General features: G+C 44.3%; 1 protein-coding gene across 1 annotated transcript in view; it reads left to right on the top strand.

Annotated features, from left to right (window-relative positions):
- Nucleotides 1-6,017: 6,017 nt before the first annotated feature.
- The window catches only part of MAPK11 (mitogen-activated protein kinase 11), a 35,164-nt gene continuing 26,522 nt past the window's right edge, over nt 6,018-14,659 (top strand). Inside the window, exon 1 of the mRNA XM_082013980.1 lies at nt 6,018-6,922. Coding sequence (XP_081870106.1) covers nt 6,810-6,922 — 113 coding nt within the window. The 5' untranslated portion in view covers nt 6,018-6,809. The remainder of the gene's footprint in view (nt 6,923-14,659) is intronic.

Below are 14,659 nucleotides of genomic sequence, written 5' to 3'. Positions count from 1 at the left end.
TATAAGAAGGTTGCTTAATCTGTGGGTACAGCTTATGCAGCTAGGTTCATAAGAACTCCCATAAGTAATGAGGAGTAATAAATTACTCTTTCACAGCAGGTTCATATAGACTATGTAGGTTCATTAATAAAAATATAATTAGATTTCAGTAGAAACATGGTCTAAATAGCCTGAAAGATCCAACGCGTATCAAACACATCCTGTATTATGACAAAACTCTGAAAAACTGTCCCTCTTTATGGATGGCAGCTCTTGAACAGAATGTGGATCATGCAGATCATAGTTTTTATCCAAATGGCTGTTTGGAATGATTTGAAACACATCACATTATTGTCTTACCATCCTGCCATAATAATAATAACAGAAAGTTTGATCCAGATATTTAGCAAGCAACACAAGTACGTTGTGGGTCCAAATGCGCCCAGTAAATGAACAGCGTGCCAAGCCATGCAACAACTATTCCACCGAGTTTATCAAGCCCCTGTGAAGCCTCAGTAGAGGGCATGCCTCCATCAGGTCCATTATTGTGCACACTGCTCAACACCTGCTGTATAATTTGTCACGTTACAGTCACATTACAACCATCATTTAAAGCCTTGCTGACAGGCTTACTTTGAGGAACCAAAAGTTTGTTCAGCAGAGTCCAAAGACAGGATACTAAGTCAAAACCAAGAAGGTGACATTATAACATCAGTGAGGAGGAAATTGTTATTAAAGTCGAAATTCCACTTTTCACCTTTGTGGAATAGCCCACTGTACACTGGAGTCATGCTGGTGGAAAAAACCTGCAGATAGGTTGGAGAGGTTCATATACAATAGAAGAACTGAATTTGTATCATTTTTCTCAAATAGCCTGAGTTGCATCCTCACAATTTATTGAATAATGATTGAAAAACGCAGTGATGGAGAAGGATGCAGTATTTTCAGTATGATAAGGTTGAGTGTAACTGCTTTATGGGAAATGAAGAGCACCAGATTGAAGCACAAAATTCTGTAGATGAGTAGCAGATGGCAAATGAAGGCATGTGAATACATGCATCCCATACTAAGCCAGGCTGATAATTTACTAGAGACTTGTGTTCTGCTTTTACAATTTTTAGCATTGGTAACTGTTTCCTCTAGGTGTTCATAAAGCGTTAAAGCTGAATGAGAATTCACATCTTGTTCTCCCTTAACTGCAAATATTTGTATATTTTTAAAGCACTCCCTTAGTGCTTACCACGTTTTGAAGCTCACAGGCATCAGCCAGAGCAGCCCTACAGGTGTAGGTGCAAGTTGGTACACATCTACAACCATGGCTGTTTAGAAGCCTGGTAAGTAACACGTTCTCTTCCTATTGACGTAGTGTGTAGAATAAACACAGTTTTAGCCAAATTGACAACTCATTAATATAATTGATCTGATACATAAATATTTTTGGACTGTGATTAGAGGAATTCATGATCAGGAATGCACAGTCATTTTACAGACCCCATGGTGTTTTCTTTGGAGCCAGAAGAGACAACACAATAGTTGATTAAACAGCCTCCTTGGGCGTGATTTCTTATATGCACCAGAAAAGCATAGAGCTTGGTGTACGTCGGCTCTTAACAGCCACATCTGCTTTTATCTTTGGAGTGTCTTCAGAGTCAGCCAGGAGAAATTTACAGCTGGTGTTTTTTCAGGACATAAACCCAAATTAATGCATTTGGAACAATGTGTTCTTGCTCCCCTTCACATAATGAAATTTGCCTTTGACTTGAATGGGAGCAGTGCTGGGCTCTCCGCAGCTACTGATTATACATGTCAATATTAGGCTGTGTTTGAATGATGCTGTATTATGCATAAGAATAAAGCATCGTCGAGTTGTTATGAGACACCAGGCAACATAATTACATGGATTGCAAGAGAAATACAAAGCCAAATATAGTACTATATATTAATAGCCTATCTCAGCCTTCCCTTATTATATCTGGACTTTTGTTTACTTAATTAGGAATTATTTTAAAGTTAAATCTGTATTTATTTTTCTGACGATGGCCTTGTTCTGAATGTACATACACTGAGAAGCCCTTGTTGACATGACCAAGCAGGATATTTTATTTTATTAAATTTACTTTGGAGACTTCTGATGCCAGTTGCTACCATGTTTGCAGTACCAATCACATTGAAAATCTACTATCAACATGAGCTTAGAATAATACCCATAGGCTGTTCCTGGATGAAGAAAACACTGCCACCCTGTACTGGTAGACTACAGGAGGCCAAGATACACTTCACTATAACTTCAGGTAAAGGCAATTGATTTTTTTTTTCAGAACTACATTCATTTAAGCGGATATTTGAAAATATTTCCCGCCTTGTATCCACAGCAGTATGAAAGGAGTATTTGAAAAATCTTGTTATCAATGTCTGCAAACAATAATCTTACTACAAGTGCTATTACTATCTCAGGTAATATCAATCTTACATATTTATCCTTAAAATAGGGAAAAAATTTTAGGCTCAGTTCATAAATGTGGAAAGGTGGCGCAGAGGTACCTAAGTGACCATCTCAATTCCACATAGAAAGAATGGGGGACAGAAGGAAACAAAGCCCCAGCTCTGAACTCAAACCATATTAGAATCTGTCTTCTCAGAAAGAATAAAAACCTATTCTTGCTATGTAATTATTATGATATAAGCCAGGTTTTAAAAGTCCTCAGTCAATAGCAGGATTCCTCGGTGGATTTCATACCTAATCACAGGTATGAAATACCTTGGATTTTTCATGATCAAACTTGAAGTTCAAAATGAGTAGCTAAATTTTAAGAGTTTTCTGCAAAGCGAGATCTTTCATGTTCTCACAACATCAGAAAAAAGTTTCTGCAGTCTAAATATCTAAGCTGTAAGAGGACATAGTAGTCTCAGGCTGGAGCAAGTCATCTGAATCAACTTGTGTCCTGTACAAGGCTTCCAAATAGGTATGCAACAGCAAAGAGTATTAAGAGCAGAAATGTCATACTACCCTGCAGGCATATGCAACAAGTGTCTCATAACTCAGTAACAAAGATACAGAGTCTCTCACAAAGCAATCTCACGGAAACTGATGTATTAAGACTAGCTAATGATTGACTTGCTATTTACAGAAGGCTTCATTAAGCCCTTCCTGCTGCCTGTACTTCATCTTTTCTGTCGTTATAAACAGTGACAGCTTTCCTATGTTATAATTGCATATTCATAGACGTGGTTTCAGAAATTCGCAAGAACCTGCAAATAAAACCAGCTCTATGGCTAATTACCACAATGTTTTATTATTAGTAGTAATGTATATAACATTCCAATATAAATTTTTCTTTTATAACAATGTTATTTATTCCTCATAAGATTTTCAAAAGAAAGTGGCGCAGGAAGCGTCCTCGTGGCATCCTCAGGTTTATTTTGCTGTTGTGAACATGGTGAAATCCATTAACAGGCATTTCCAAGTTCAAAATTAAGCTTATAACAGATCTAGTGACAGAATCAAAGTGGTTCATCCTAAAACCTCACTGATACTTGGTAAATCTTTAGTTAAAGCTACCCTGCATTTACAGCAATTATATTGAGAACAGTCTGCACTCTGATCTGCTGACAGTCTGTCCTATGTTTTCCGAAGCCTGTTTTAAATCGGTGCTGGGTTTACAATAATATGATTTTGTTTCCAACCAGGAAATTATACATTTTCAGGACTAAGGTGGCATTTTCTTTCTTCGAGTTTCCATGTTTATTATTAGTATGAAAGCTGCAATCTTTAAACTGCTTTACATATTAAATTTGTGATTCCTAAACTGAAAATCAAAACACAGGTAGAGAGAATAAACGAGAATCAAAAGGAGCCAGAAGGAGGTTAGCAAAGACTTGTATCTAACAAAAAAGGAAGTAAAAGAGGAATGAGGAGTAACTGGAAATTAGTAACTCACAACTGGCTAAACTAATGAATTCCTTTCTTTGCACTGGCATTTGTTCTAGCGAGAACAACGTAGGATTTGACCCTGCGGTGCAAGAACAGCCACAATGGAAAAGCAGCGCCCTGTTACACCAGCAAGTTTTCTTCCTTCGGCACATGCTGGGACCGCTGTGCCTCGGCGGGGCTGCGCATCGCCTGCCTCCCGGGGCACGGCCTCCTGGCGCCTGCCGCCAGGGCTCACGGCCCGCCCGACACGCTGCTCGCCGGGCGCGCGGCTCCCGCCGCCGGATCCCGCGCCCCGGACGCTGCCTGGCCTCTCAGCCTACCCCGCTGCGCGCCGTGACGCCGTGTCTGAAATGCAGCGAGTCCTGCTGACCTGTCGCCCTCCGGCCACCGGCGCTCGGCGTGGGAGGAACTGTCGGAGAGTTACGCAGCCGTCGGGGCAGGAGGAGAAGGGGTGTCCAGCGCCCACAGCATTATGGCCTCCCATGGCCCATGGGCAGCCCCACCACAGTCTCAGGCATAGTTTAATGCAGCAATATTTCATGTATAGGAAATTAAAGTTCTTAAGAAGGCAACGTTACGCGCAGAGGAAGCCGTGGCCTCATCTCTTTCTTATGCCTTCACACCTCTTTAGAGTGCACTCACTCTCCTCTCTCTTGGTCACGCACAGACCTGGCCGGCCTGTAAAACAGGAACGAAAAGACACGAATGTGGCTAACAAGGGAGCTGCCTCTTCCTCTTCCTCGTGCGCCTCCGCAGAGCCGGCAAAGACGGATGAGCTGCTTCTGCCGTGGGAGGAGCAGCTGTCAGGGCTTGCTTTATGGGAGGCTTCCGGAGACCTGTAACCTACATAGCTCTGAGACAAGTCAAATGCGCTGTCCTCCAACCTCTATGTTTTCTAGTATCCCCCTCATTACATGGAGTAGAACATCACATATGTAGTATGCAATAAAGCAAGGTAATCAAGCACAATCTCAGAATCGTGATTGCAACACAAATACCTGACGGAAGCTCACAGAAGACAGAAAATTGAGAGCAACTGTACGTATAAGCAAGACAGAAAATCAAGTCCTGTGGAAATTGCATGATTAGAAGCTTGGGCAGATATGGATAGACTCAACTTCCAAAAATCATGGCTGCGGTTAGCGAGAAATAATCTAATACTTGGTGAGTGGGTGAGGGCCAGAGGCCAAGACAGCTCTAGAGACCAAGCAAAATAAAAGTCAGCAAGTAGGATTATTTGCTTCTTGTTGCCACTGTAAAACGTTTGGGGCTCCTTACTTGGCGGGGCGGGGGGGGGCCTTGGTGTAGAGTGACTGCACGATCATTCTGATTTTAAAACTCAAAAAGACGGCACTGAGAAAAATAAGATAAATGACTGTATTGTTGGTTTTTTCACACTTACCACTTCCTTCAAGTACTATGCCCTCAGCACAGAAGTTCACATGGGACCAAGGAGCAGTCTGGAGAGGACTGGAGATGTCTGTTGCACTAGAGCAGGGTAGGAGTAGAAACTAGGCTATGGCTTTAGGAGTACCAAGTATCCCTTGAGTGGATGGCTGTAGACAAATGGCTGTAGTAGCATCATTCATATATTTTTTTAATTAGAAATGCACTGAGCAAATGCCAAAGTTGCTGGCACTGTCTACTTGGGTAGTCCTAGTATGGAAGTCTTGTCATGCAACATGGGCTGGGGTTTCGGAGCTGGAACTTGAACCATCCAGTGTTTGGAGCATCCATAAAACTTGCCTTTTGGCTCATCACGCTCACAACTATCCAAGCGTACGTGTTCTGTACACTCACAGTGATGTCCTGTCATGAGCTGAGCATCCATTTGTCAACGTGAACACAGTGGACTTGTATGAGAGTTCTGAAAAGAGAGGATTTACATTCCACACTGATTCAAATGCAGGTGCAGAGCTATCTCCATACAGCAGGTCTATGCAAGCAGGCTACATACAAGTTATTTAGAGGTGCTCAAGGAAGCCTAAGAAGTTATGGAAGGAAATAATACGTAGGAACATAGGCTGGTAACATTGCAATAGTGCTGCAACAATTCCACAAGTCATTGAGATAGTGTATAAAGCACATTTTGGAGAAAAGAAAAAAAACCAGTAAACAAATCAGAAAAGCTTTTACTTTAATTGGTGCATGAGTTTTGGAGATTTAAAGTTTTCATGGTTTTTCCTCCGTTTTCTTGAGGGCTCAAGCCTTTCTGCACGAAACACGGAGGTGTTCAGGCTTGTGGGTGTCAACGCTTTAAGGGAAATTCTAGGCACCGGGCGATCCCCAGTAAGGCCGCGATCTGGCCGCGGCTCCGTCAGTGAGCGAGGGCCGCGACTGGCTCCCGGCTCCCCGGGCGATGCCCCGCTGCAGCCCGAGCGAGGGGGTCCGGCGGGCCGAGGGCGACCTTCGGGTGGCCGTGGCAAAAGCAGGAAGGTGCCATCAAGGCTTTAAAACGCCTGCAGGACGCTAGCCGGAGGGCTAGGGGACAGGACCCGCCCGTCCCGGCGCGGAGCGGCGGGCCGCGGCGCCGGCCCCTGCCCGCACGCTCCCGCAGCGGCGGCAGCCGCCGCTCCGCCCGGCCACCGCCCCGACAGCGGTGCCGGACGCTCCGGGGCGGGATCGGCGCTTCGCCACGCCCCATACCCGCCGGGTGGCCCCGCGGGAGGACACCGGGGCCGCCCCGGGGCCCCTGGGCCCATGCGCCGGGCTCCCCGCGCCCCCGCCCGGGCTCCCCCCGGCCCCGGACGCTGCCCCCACCCCCTCGGCCTCCCGCCTTCCCCTCCCCTTCCCCTCCCGGTCCCTCCTCCCCGCCGGCGCCGGCCGTGCCCGCCTCGCTCCCCGCCCCGGCTGAGGGGCGGCTGCCGCTGCTGCTGCCGGCGGTGGCGGCTGCGGGAAGATGTCCGAGCGCGGCGGCTTCTACCGGCAGGAGCTGAACAAGACGGTGTGGGAGGTGCCCCAGCGCTACCAGAACCTCACCCCCGTCGGCTCCGGCGCCTACGGCTCCGTCTGGTAGGCGCGGGGCGGGGGCCGGGAGCCGGCAGGTGCTGCCGGCCAACGGCGGGAGGGAGCAGCCCGGGCGCCGCAGACAATGCGGCCGTGCCCGCGCCGGGAAGCGCGGAGCGGGGCGGGAGGCGCGGGCGCGGCGGCAGCGGCGCCGGCCCCGAGCGCGGCGGGGCGGGGGCGTGTCCGCTGGACAGTCGGGGTGTGCGGCGCGGCCCCGGAGCTCTCTCCGGCGGCCCCGGGGCGTGCCGCGCCGTAACCCGGGCAACCGGCCCCTGCCGGCCTTCCCGCCGCTGCCGCCCTCGCGGGGGCCAGTTGCGAGGGTGCCGCCGGCCGCCCGCCGGGCCCGCTGCCCGCACCGCTGCCGGCGCCGCCGCTCCCCAGCGCCGGTTAAACCGGCCGGCGGCCGCTCGGAGTGAAAATTGCCCCGAAGCCGAGAATCTTGCACAGTCATGGCGTGTGCGAGCGGCGGGGAGGACGGGGGGGGGCAGCGGCTGGGCACGGGGCACGGTTGTGGGAGCTCTCCCTGCTGCCGGCCCGGGAGGGCCCACCGGCGGGCCGCGGCCCTGCCGGCCCCGCGCTGTGGTGTGGGTACAGCTTCCCCCGTGGCGATGAGCCGGTCTGCCCGAAGGGGCCCGGGACACGCAGCGGGGGTGAATTCCGCCCTCGGAAACAATGGCGGGAGCCCCTGGAGCGGGGCCGTGTCGGCAGGGCAGGGTTCGGGCAGGGCGGGCTGACGGGGCAGAGAGGGGGGCTTCGCCGGCCATTTCGGGGGGGAACGCAGATTAGGGCAGATTGCGCCCGAGGGCTTCGGCGCCTCGGGGTTTTGTAAGGGTTTATCGCATCTTATCATAAAACGTTTCCCTTTTTTTTGATAATTACTTTATCAGGTTTGCGCTTTCAGGAGCTCCCAGCGCAGGCTGGGCTGTCATTTTCATATTTGATGCACACTTAACTATGCTTATAAAAGCTTTGAATCAATTTTTGGAAACAATAGTGATGTTTAAGGGGGTTCTGAAAAAGAATCGTGTTTCTTTTGTAAGCTGGGTAAGCGGAATTGTGTGAAAACAACCCATAACGGGCCTGTGAATAAATGTACTACACAAAAAAAAGATTTCTTTAGAACTTAACTTTTTGCCATGGAATAAACTTGTACAACAGTCACTCGCTTTTTTTCTCTTCACAGTCAAGATACCAGAGAACACTTACGGACTTTCATAGTTGTTGCTTCCATCTCTAGCTCCGTGAAATGCCCCAATTACATGTCAACTAGGAATATGCATTTAAAATACCTCCAACAGTCATCAGAAACACTCAAGATTAGTGTGAAGTACCTCTGAATTCTTCTCCTTTTTATTATTTCAGGCTTATGCTTGCACCGGGGAAATGCAGGCAAATACTGTGTGACTGTTGGTACCTGCTATTGTAGTTAAGCATGTAGTCCTGTGACTATCTGATGTGAACAGCTTCACAAGGACATAGCTTATTCAGACTACGAAATCTGAGTTTACCTTCTCTTTTTATTTTAGAAACTAGGAGCCAGATATGCAGTAGGAGAGTAACTACTGTTGTGCTCCAATTGAACCTGTATTTCTGGTTGTTTTCCCTATTTAATGACGACATAGTTTTAAGGGGAAGACCTACTCTGCTGAATTTTGTAATGAGATGTCAAGACTTTTGAGAAATTGCAAAGGAAATGAAAACATGTGGTGGTTCACTTGCAGCACAGCTGGTGCTTTGGTTTTTTTTAAGCTGTTAGTGTTGTTAATTCATTGTACTTACTTCTTTTCTGTATGCAAAGCCAAGGAAATCCTAGTAGCTTTTCAATGGAGAAACCTAGGCACTGGGATATAAAACAGAAACTGGAAGATGCTATGGGAAAGGTTTACTCTAAAATATACATTTAAGAACAGAATGCAGCAATAAAATATTATTCTATATTAATAGCCTTGTTAACATCAATGACCTATAAACCCAAACAGAAGCTTGAATGTAAGGAAAAGGTTCGCATCTCTCCCAGAAAAGCCATCTATTTTTAGTGTCTATTGAAATTGATTTTTTTTCCCCTCTATGTGCATGTGCTTTACCCAGGAGACCCACGAGACACAATCATTCCCTTGAGTAATATGCTATATTGCTTTTGTGAATAATTGTACTCCTATTCAGTAAAATATCTAAAAGCATATTTAAGTCTTACAGAAACCACTGGAATTAAGCAAATTCTTAAGGGCTTTGCTGAATAGAAGAGAAGACAAAGTCCTGAACACTGGCTTTAAAAGAGGAACAAAGTTGTTGCAACAGATCTTTTTCTACCTCAGTGAAACTCTTCTCTAGTCCTACCCTTTTTTACAGTAACTTGTCAGTCACATCCGATAGATTTGTACAACTGAAGTGATAACTGGTAATAAGAAACATACTGTAAATATTTGCTTTGAAGCTAACTTCTGCTTGCCCTTTTTGTTGCTTGAGGCTCAAAATCAATCAGAGAGTTTGTGTCAGGAGGCTGTGTTCTGGCCCAATTTATTGACATAAGTCTAATAGAATTTGTGTTTGAGTTAGTTTTTATATGCAGATGCATCTAGTGTGCTATGGAGATGGGTATTATTGTTTTAAAACAGATTCGTTTTTAGAGAGGTATCTATATCAAGCACAGTGGTTTCCAGTATGCTTTTCTTATTTTTATTTAGATGTGGAACATATATAAAAGGCAAACCTTCCTTAGCATGAAGAGCTGTACTGCTTTTCTCACTTTTTTTAAACACACATCATAAGGAACAGTCCTTCTTGGAAATCCTCAGAAGAGCTCAGCCACACTGCCAAGCGGAGTTGCACTTCAGCATCTGTGTGCACCACAGAAAGAACTGTGAGGTCTTTCCCCCACGTACTTCACCCTTGCAGTGCATTTTGCATTACTCTTGTATTTTAACTCTGCGGAGAGCTTCCTTTTACCTGGCCTCTTTCCTATGGCTGTTCAAGCTGGTGGCTGTTCTGTTACTTGCTGCTGTCAGATCTGGGTTTTTTGTTACATTTAGGAAAAAAAATTAAAGCCTTCTGGGAGTGTAATTACATTTAAAATGATCAATGGAGTCTTCAACAGTACGTTTTGGTTAATTTTTCTTTTTTCAGGGGTTGTTTGTATATTAGAAAATATCAATTTTACATGCACAACTGTTTCTTTTGTTTATTTTTGTGCTATAGCTTTGCTTGTCAAGTTGAGTTTTTTTATATTAGACAATTATTTCAGCTCTTCCTCAAGCCAAAACTCAGTGAAACTTAAAGTTTTCTTGAAAAATGCATTTTCATCATCTACCCTTAGAGTTGGATTTCTCTCTCACAGAAGTCAAAGAGATGGTTGACTCTTACAGACCAAGCACTATCCCTGCTAACTGTGAGTTTTAAAAACGTTTCTGATTTTAGGTGCAGCATTTAAGCTGATAGTCCATTTAGATGTGAAACAAGCAAGCTTGCTTTCACAAGGTAATCTTCATCTACAACCCTTTCGTTTCAGTTCTAGAGAAAAGAGACCATTCATGTCTTTTATACCCATGCATTTTAAACCCTCGCCCCTCGTGACTCTGCCTTTTAAATAAGCATTCTGGCTGTGTTTGAGTCTTTCAGCTGTCCCAGTGATGCTGCTTATAAACTGGACCTCTGGCCTGCAGCATCTCTGCCTCCCTGCTGCGTCACCCTGGTAGGTCCACTGTGGTTTGGCACCTGCCCGCCTTTTCCTCTGGGAGCTGGCATTACCACGTGCTTGAGGAAGAGCTTCTTCATCTCTTTTTTTAAAGACTTTTTATTATACCACAAATTATGTAACATGGATAGATTTTTGGTTTACTGTTGTTTTGGGGTTTTTATACAGCCTGTATGCCTCTTTTTGTGCCAGCTTTTGTAAACTGTCTTCCAACCTACTTAGTTCTGTTTTTGCCTGGGAGGTATAGACGGCCTTTTGCAGAGTGCTGTCTCTGATCTCCCCAACAGGTTGTTTGCCATTAGCATACTGCAAGGTCTGTTCTGTCTCCTTTGGAAGGAACAGACCTTGCAAGATGAACCAAAGTGAGTCCAGAGCTTCTTCCCAACCAGAAGCTCCTGCACTGTTTCATCAGAGGCCATTGGCACCAATAGTACTTACATCATGCAGTCATCCTCTTTTAATTTTAAGAGTATGCAATGCCTAACACCAACTTGGGTGACATAACATGTTTTTTAAAAGAGGCCTGCTAAATCAGAGTGTAATGGCATAGGCCTCGGTTCAAGAAAAGTGGGAAAGCAAAGTCTGCCTTAATCATTTATGCAATGCAGCACTTCAGCAGGTCCCTCCATCCTGCTAACTTCAAGTGCATGTTTAAGATCCATGAAGTTTTTGTCCCGACTAATTTTGTGTAAAAGTAGGGGAAGGTGGGGTGGTGGTTTAGGCTTCTGCTTTGCTTTGAGGAAGTACAAGTGGAAAAATAGAAGCAGAAGGGTTTAATCCTGAAGTTTAACCCCTTCTTTCCCCCATCCACCCTGTCCTGTGCTTCTGGTTAGATCGTCATTCACAAGTGTTTTGAGGGTGGTAGCTTGGAAGACTGGAACATAACATGGCTGACACTGTCCTTTTCACGTCAAGGACCTCTAAGGAGATGCTAAGACAACTCAGTAGTGTGTGAGGTTTTTTTAAAAGCTGATATAAGTTGTCTTTGACTGACAAAGAGAAAAAATCCTTCATCCAAGACTGTACCTGATGACTTTTGGATTATAATGTGGTTTGGTTTTTTTTTGAGAGACCTTTTGCTTAGCTGTAGTGTTAGTAAGTATATGATTTCAACTACGAGATCAGGTTACGGGAGTTACGATATGTGTCACCATAACATTACGTGCTAGTTTAAGTAGTAAATGCTGAGATAAGCTTTTAAGTAGTAGTAACACACACCTGCTGTATGTAAACACAGCTGGAAACTGGAGGCTGTATAGATCTCGACAGGCCAAAGACAGAATCCCAAGCACGTGTAAAGCCAGTTGATTTCAGTGGAGTCCCTTTGGGCTGTTCCTCTTTCAGATTAGGTCTTTTGTTTCCAATGCAAGTACAGGGGCTGGACTTCATCCTACATATGTTTATGGTTATATTTTATTGGAAACATGTCAAACAATACTGTTAAAATACTGCTGTCCAAGATCCATTAGAAGGTGTCTGGTTTTGGTATGCATCATTCAGAAGGGAAGTTTTGAAGCCTTTCATTAGTTTTGCAGATATTTATGAGTCCTACTAAGCTTGCTTGAAAACTGAGTGAGAGATGGAGGCTGTTATGAGAGTCCAGTCACAGGCAGGACATCTCTTAAGAGTAACAATGATATGTAGAAACAAGGCCTTGAAAGTGAGGTTGCAATAGGGAGAACTAAGTAAAAGGAGTTGCATGGTCAATGTTACAGGTTGGGAGGAGGATCTTTGCAGGAGCATTGCTAGAATGAATGGATGAAAATAAGTGAAGCAACAAGAAAACGTTGCAGAGTGGGAAGGACCCTCAGAGGAACATGACGAAATACCTATTAGGAATGAAGAAACAATGGGATTTGCAGCTACAAAGCCGAGGGAGGTCAAGAATTCAAGAAATTATGTGAAAGGTACATGAATGAAGATGGAAGAATGTTTCTGAGCACTGGCCAGGGAGACATCACTACAGAGTTCGATGAGAGTGGTTTTGTTGGGCTGCTAGGATGGAATGCAGACTGCTTATCATTCCTTTGTCCAGTTTCATCCTGCATATCTTCCAGTTGTTGGAACAGCGTAGTTACTGACTTGGGAAAGGAAAGGAAAGTGGGATGGTAATTAGTGGAGTCAAGGTTCCTATTTAAAATTAAAGTGTCTAAGAATGCTTTTAATGAAGGAGATTGAATCAGGACTGAGGTGTTTGTGGAGATGCGTAAGAACGTCTGAAAAGGAGACCTTTAGGTACGATGCTGTCACAAAGCCCACCGAGTGGCTAGAGAGCAGATGAGAAACATCTGTATGCATGTGAGGAGGGTGGTGGAAGGAGCTGTAGGAAGGGCGAAGAAGAGTCAAGCTCAGGAAGTGAGGAAGACTGCTTCGTGTTGTGCAAGTTTTCTTTTAGATGGAATTAATGAGACCTTTAAGACACAAGATGGAAAAGCGATGAGAGGCATGAGATGAGCCAGTTGTGGCAGCAAAACAGCAAGAATCATGGAATTACAGCTTTCTGTGTGGCTGTAGGAATACATTAGCAGAATAAAAATTCTCTGTAGAGGGTCTCCTTCATGCCTATTTCAAGATAATTTGTTATAATACGCACCTTCCTGACCACATGATGCGGCAGTAGCGTAGCTGACTGCTTTCCTCTCCTGACGTCATTCGTGACTGTGATTGCAATTAGCTAGGGACACAGTCTCTGTTTCAGAGCCCGTAAGGTCTTAGGGCCTGGTTGCTTCAACACATCTTCGCAAGGAGCTGTTTGCAATTTCAGAACCTATTAGCTAGTAGGTACCAAAAATCCAGTATCTTGGTAGTGTGTATACAGTCAGGAAGGGAGAGGGCGTTTCAAAACCCCTACATGACCTGGGAACAAATTACTGTCATTTAATTTTTTGGCTGTTGTAGAGAGAGAAAACGGGAAATGTGAAGGAGAAGTGGGGGAGGAAGAGGAAAAAGAAGGACAAGAATGTAAGTGAGATTTTGTCTGTTTAGGTTTATGTAATGTATTTGAAAGCACTGGTATTCTTCATGTTAAACTTTATATCCAGATCAACCACCAGCATTTCTAGCTGTAGCTTCTAAGCCCACAATTTATAACTACGTGGCCGTCTTTTTTAATGAAATGCTGAATAGAAGACATTTGTCACTAACAGTGTACTGGCTTAGTGACACATGACAGATTTTCTTGTTTACATGCTGACATTGGGCTTATCGGCTATTTAAAATGCACAATTATTTTAGTATCCATGAGTTGGTTACATGTGCTGAGGAAGCTGACAGCTTATTACCGTCTGTATTTTTTTCTCACAAGCATGATTTTAAATGCATCACTCCCACTGATGTAAACTGTACTGTCTATAACTTCACCTAGAAAAGTGTGACTGCTCCTCTGTAAAGTTATTTAAATATTTAAGTCACTGTGGAGACATAAGAGTCAGATCAGAAAACAAAAAATAGCTCGTGGATTCAGAGGTTTATACAACGTTATTACGATCACGTTGTTACACTGAAATAAGGTTGGTGCTGTATTCCTGTAAACATATGGATAGCAATTATTTTTTAGTATTTTTTCAGTGTCTGCTTAAAACTATATATGTATTTCTACGTTGGTTATGGAACAATTATGTTGCATATGTAAGAGATATTTTGTACTTTTATATTTAGATTTAGTAGTAGATTAATCTGAGATAATTGACACTGATTGTACTAAAGCCAAAACAGTTGATGCTAGTGCTCAGCATGGTGTGTTGGAATAACATCCAAGTGATGGGATGTAATTTTACAATACAATAACCTGTCATCATAAAGCAAGGGTTTTTTTCTCTAATGAGGAGATTAACATGTCACTTCAGAGCTGCCCATTACTGATCCTTCCACCTTTTGTCTTGCTACCATCTGATTTTTCTTTGTGTTTTCCTTCTGATGCACATACATGTCGTGATTTGTGTGATTTAGTAAGTAAGTACACACTCTATACCCTAAATCTAAATCTAAATCTAGCTCTTAGAGGGTGGAAATTGCTAGCTTGAACTTGCATAAAGTAACAAAACATTTATAAA

Source organism: Phaethon aethereus, assembly GCF_964289735.1.
Source record: "Phaethon aethereus genome assembly, chromosome: 1".
Classification (NCBI taxonomy): Eukaryota; Metazoa; Chordata; class Aves; order Phaethontiformes; family Phaethontidae; genus Phaethon; species Phaethon aethereus.
Note: the sequence above shows the minus strand (reverse complement) of the source record. Positions and strands in the feature narration are given on the sequence as shown.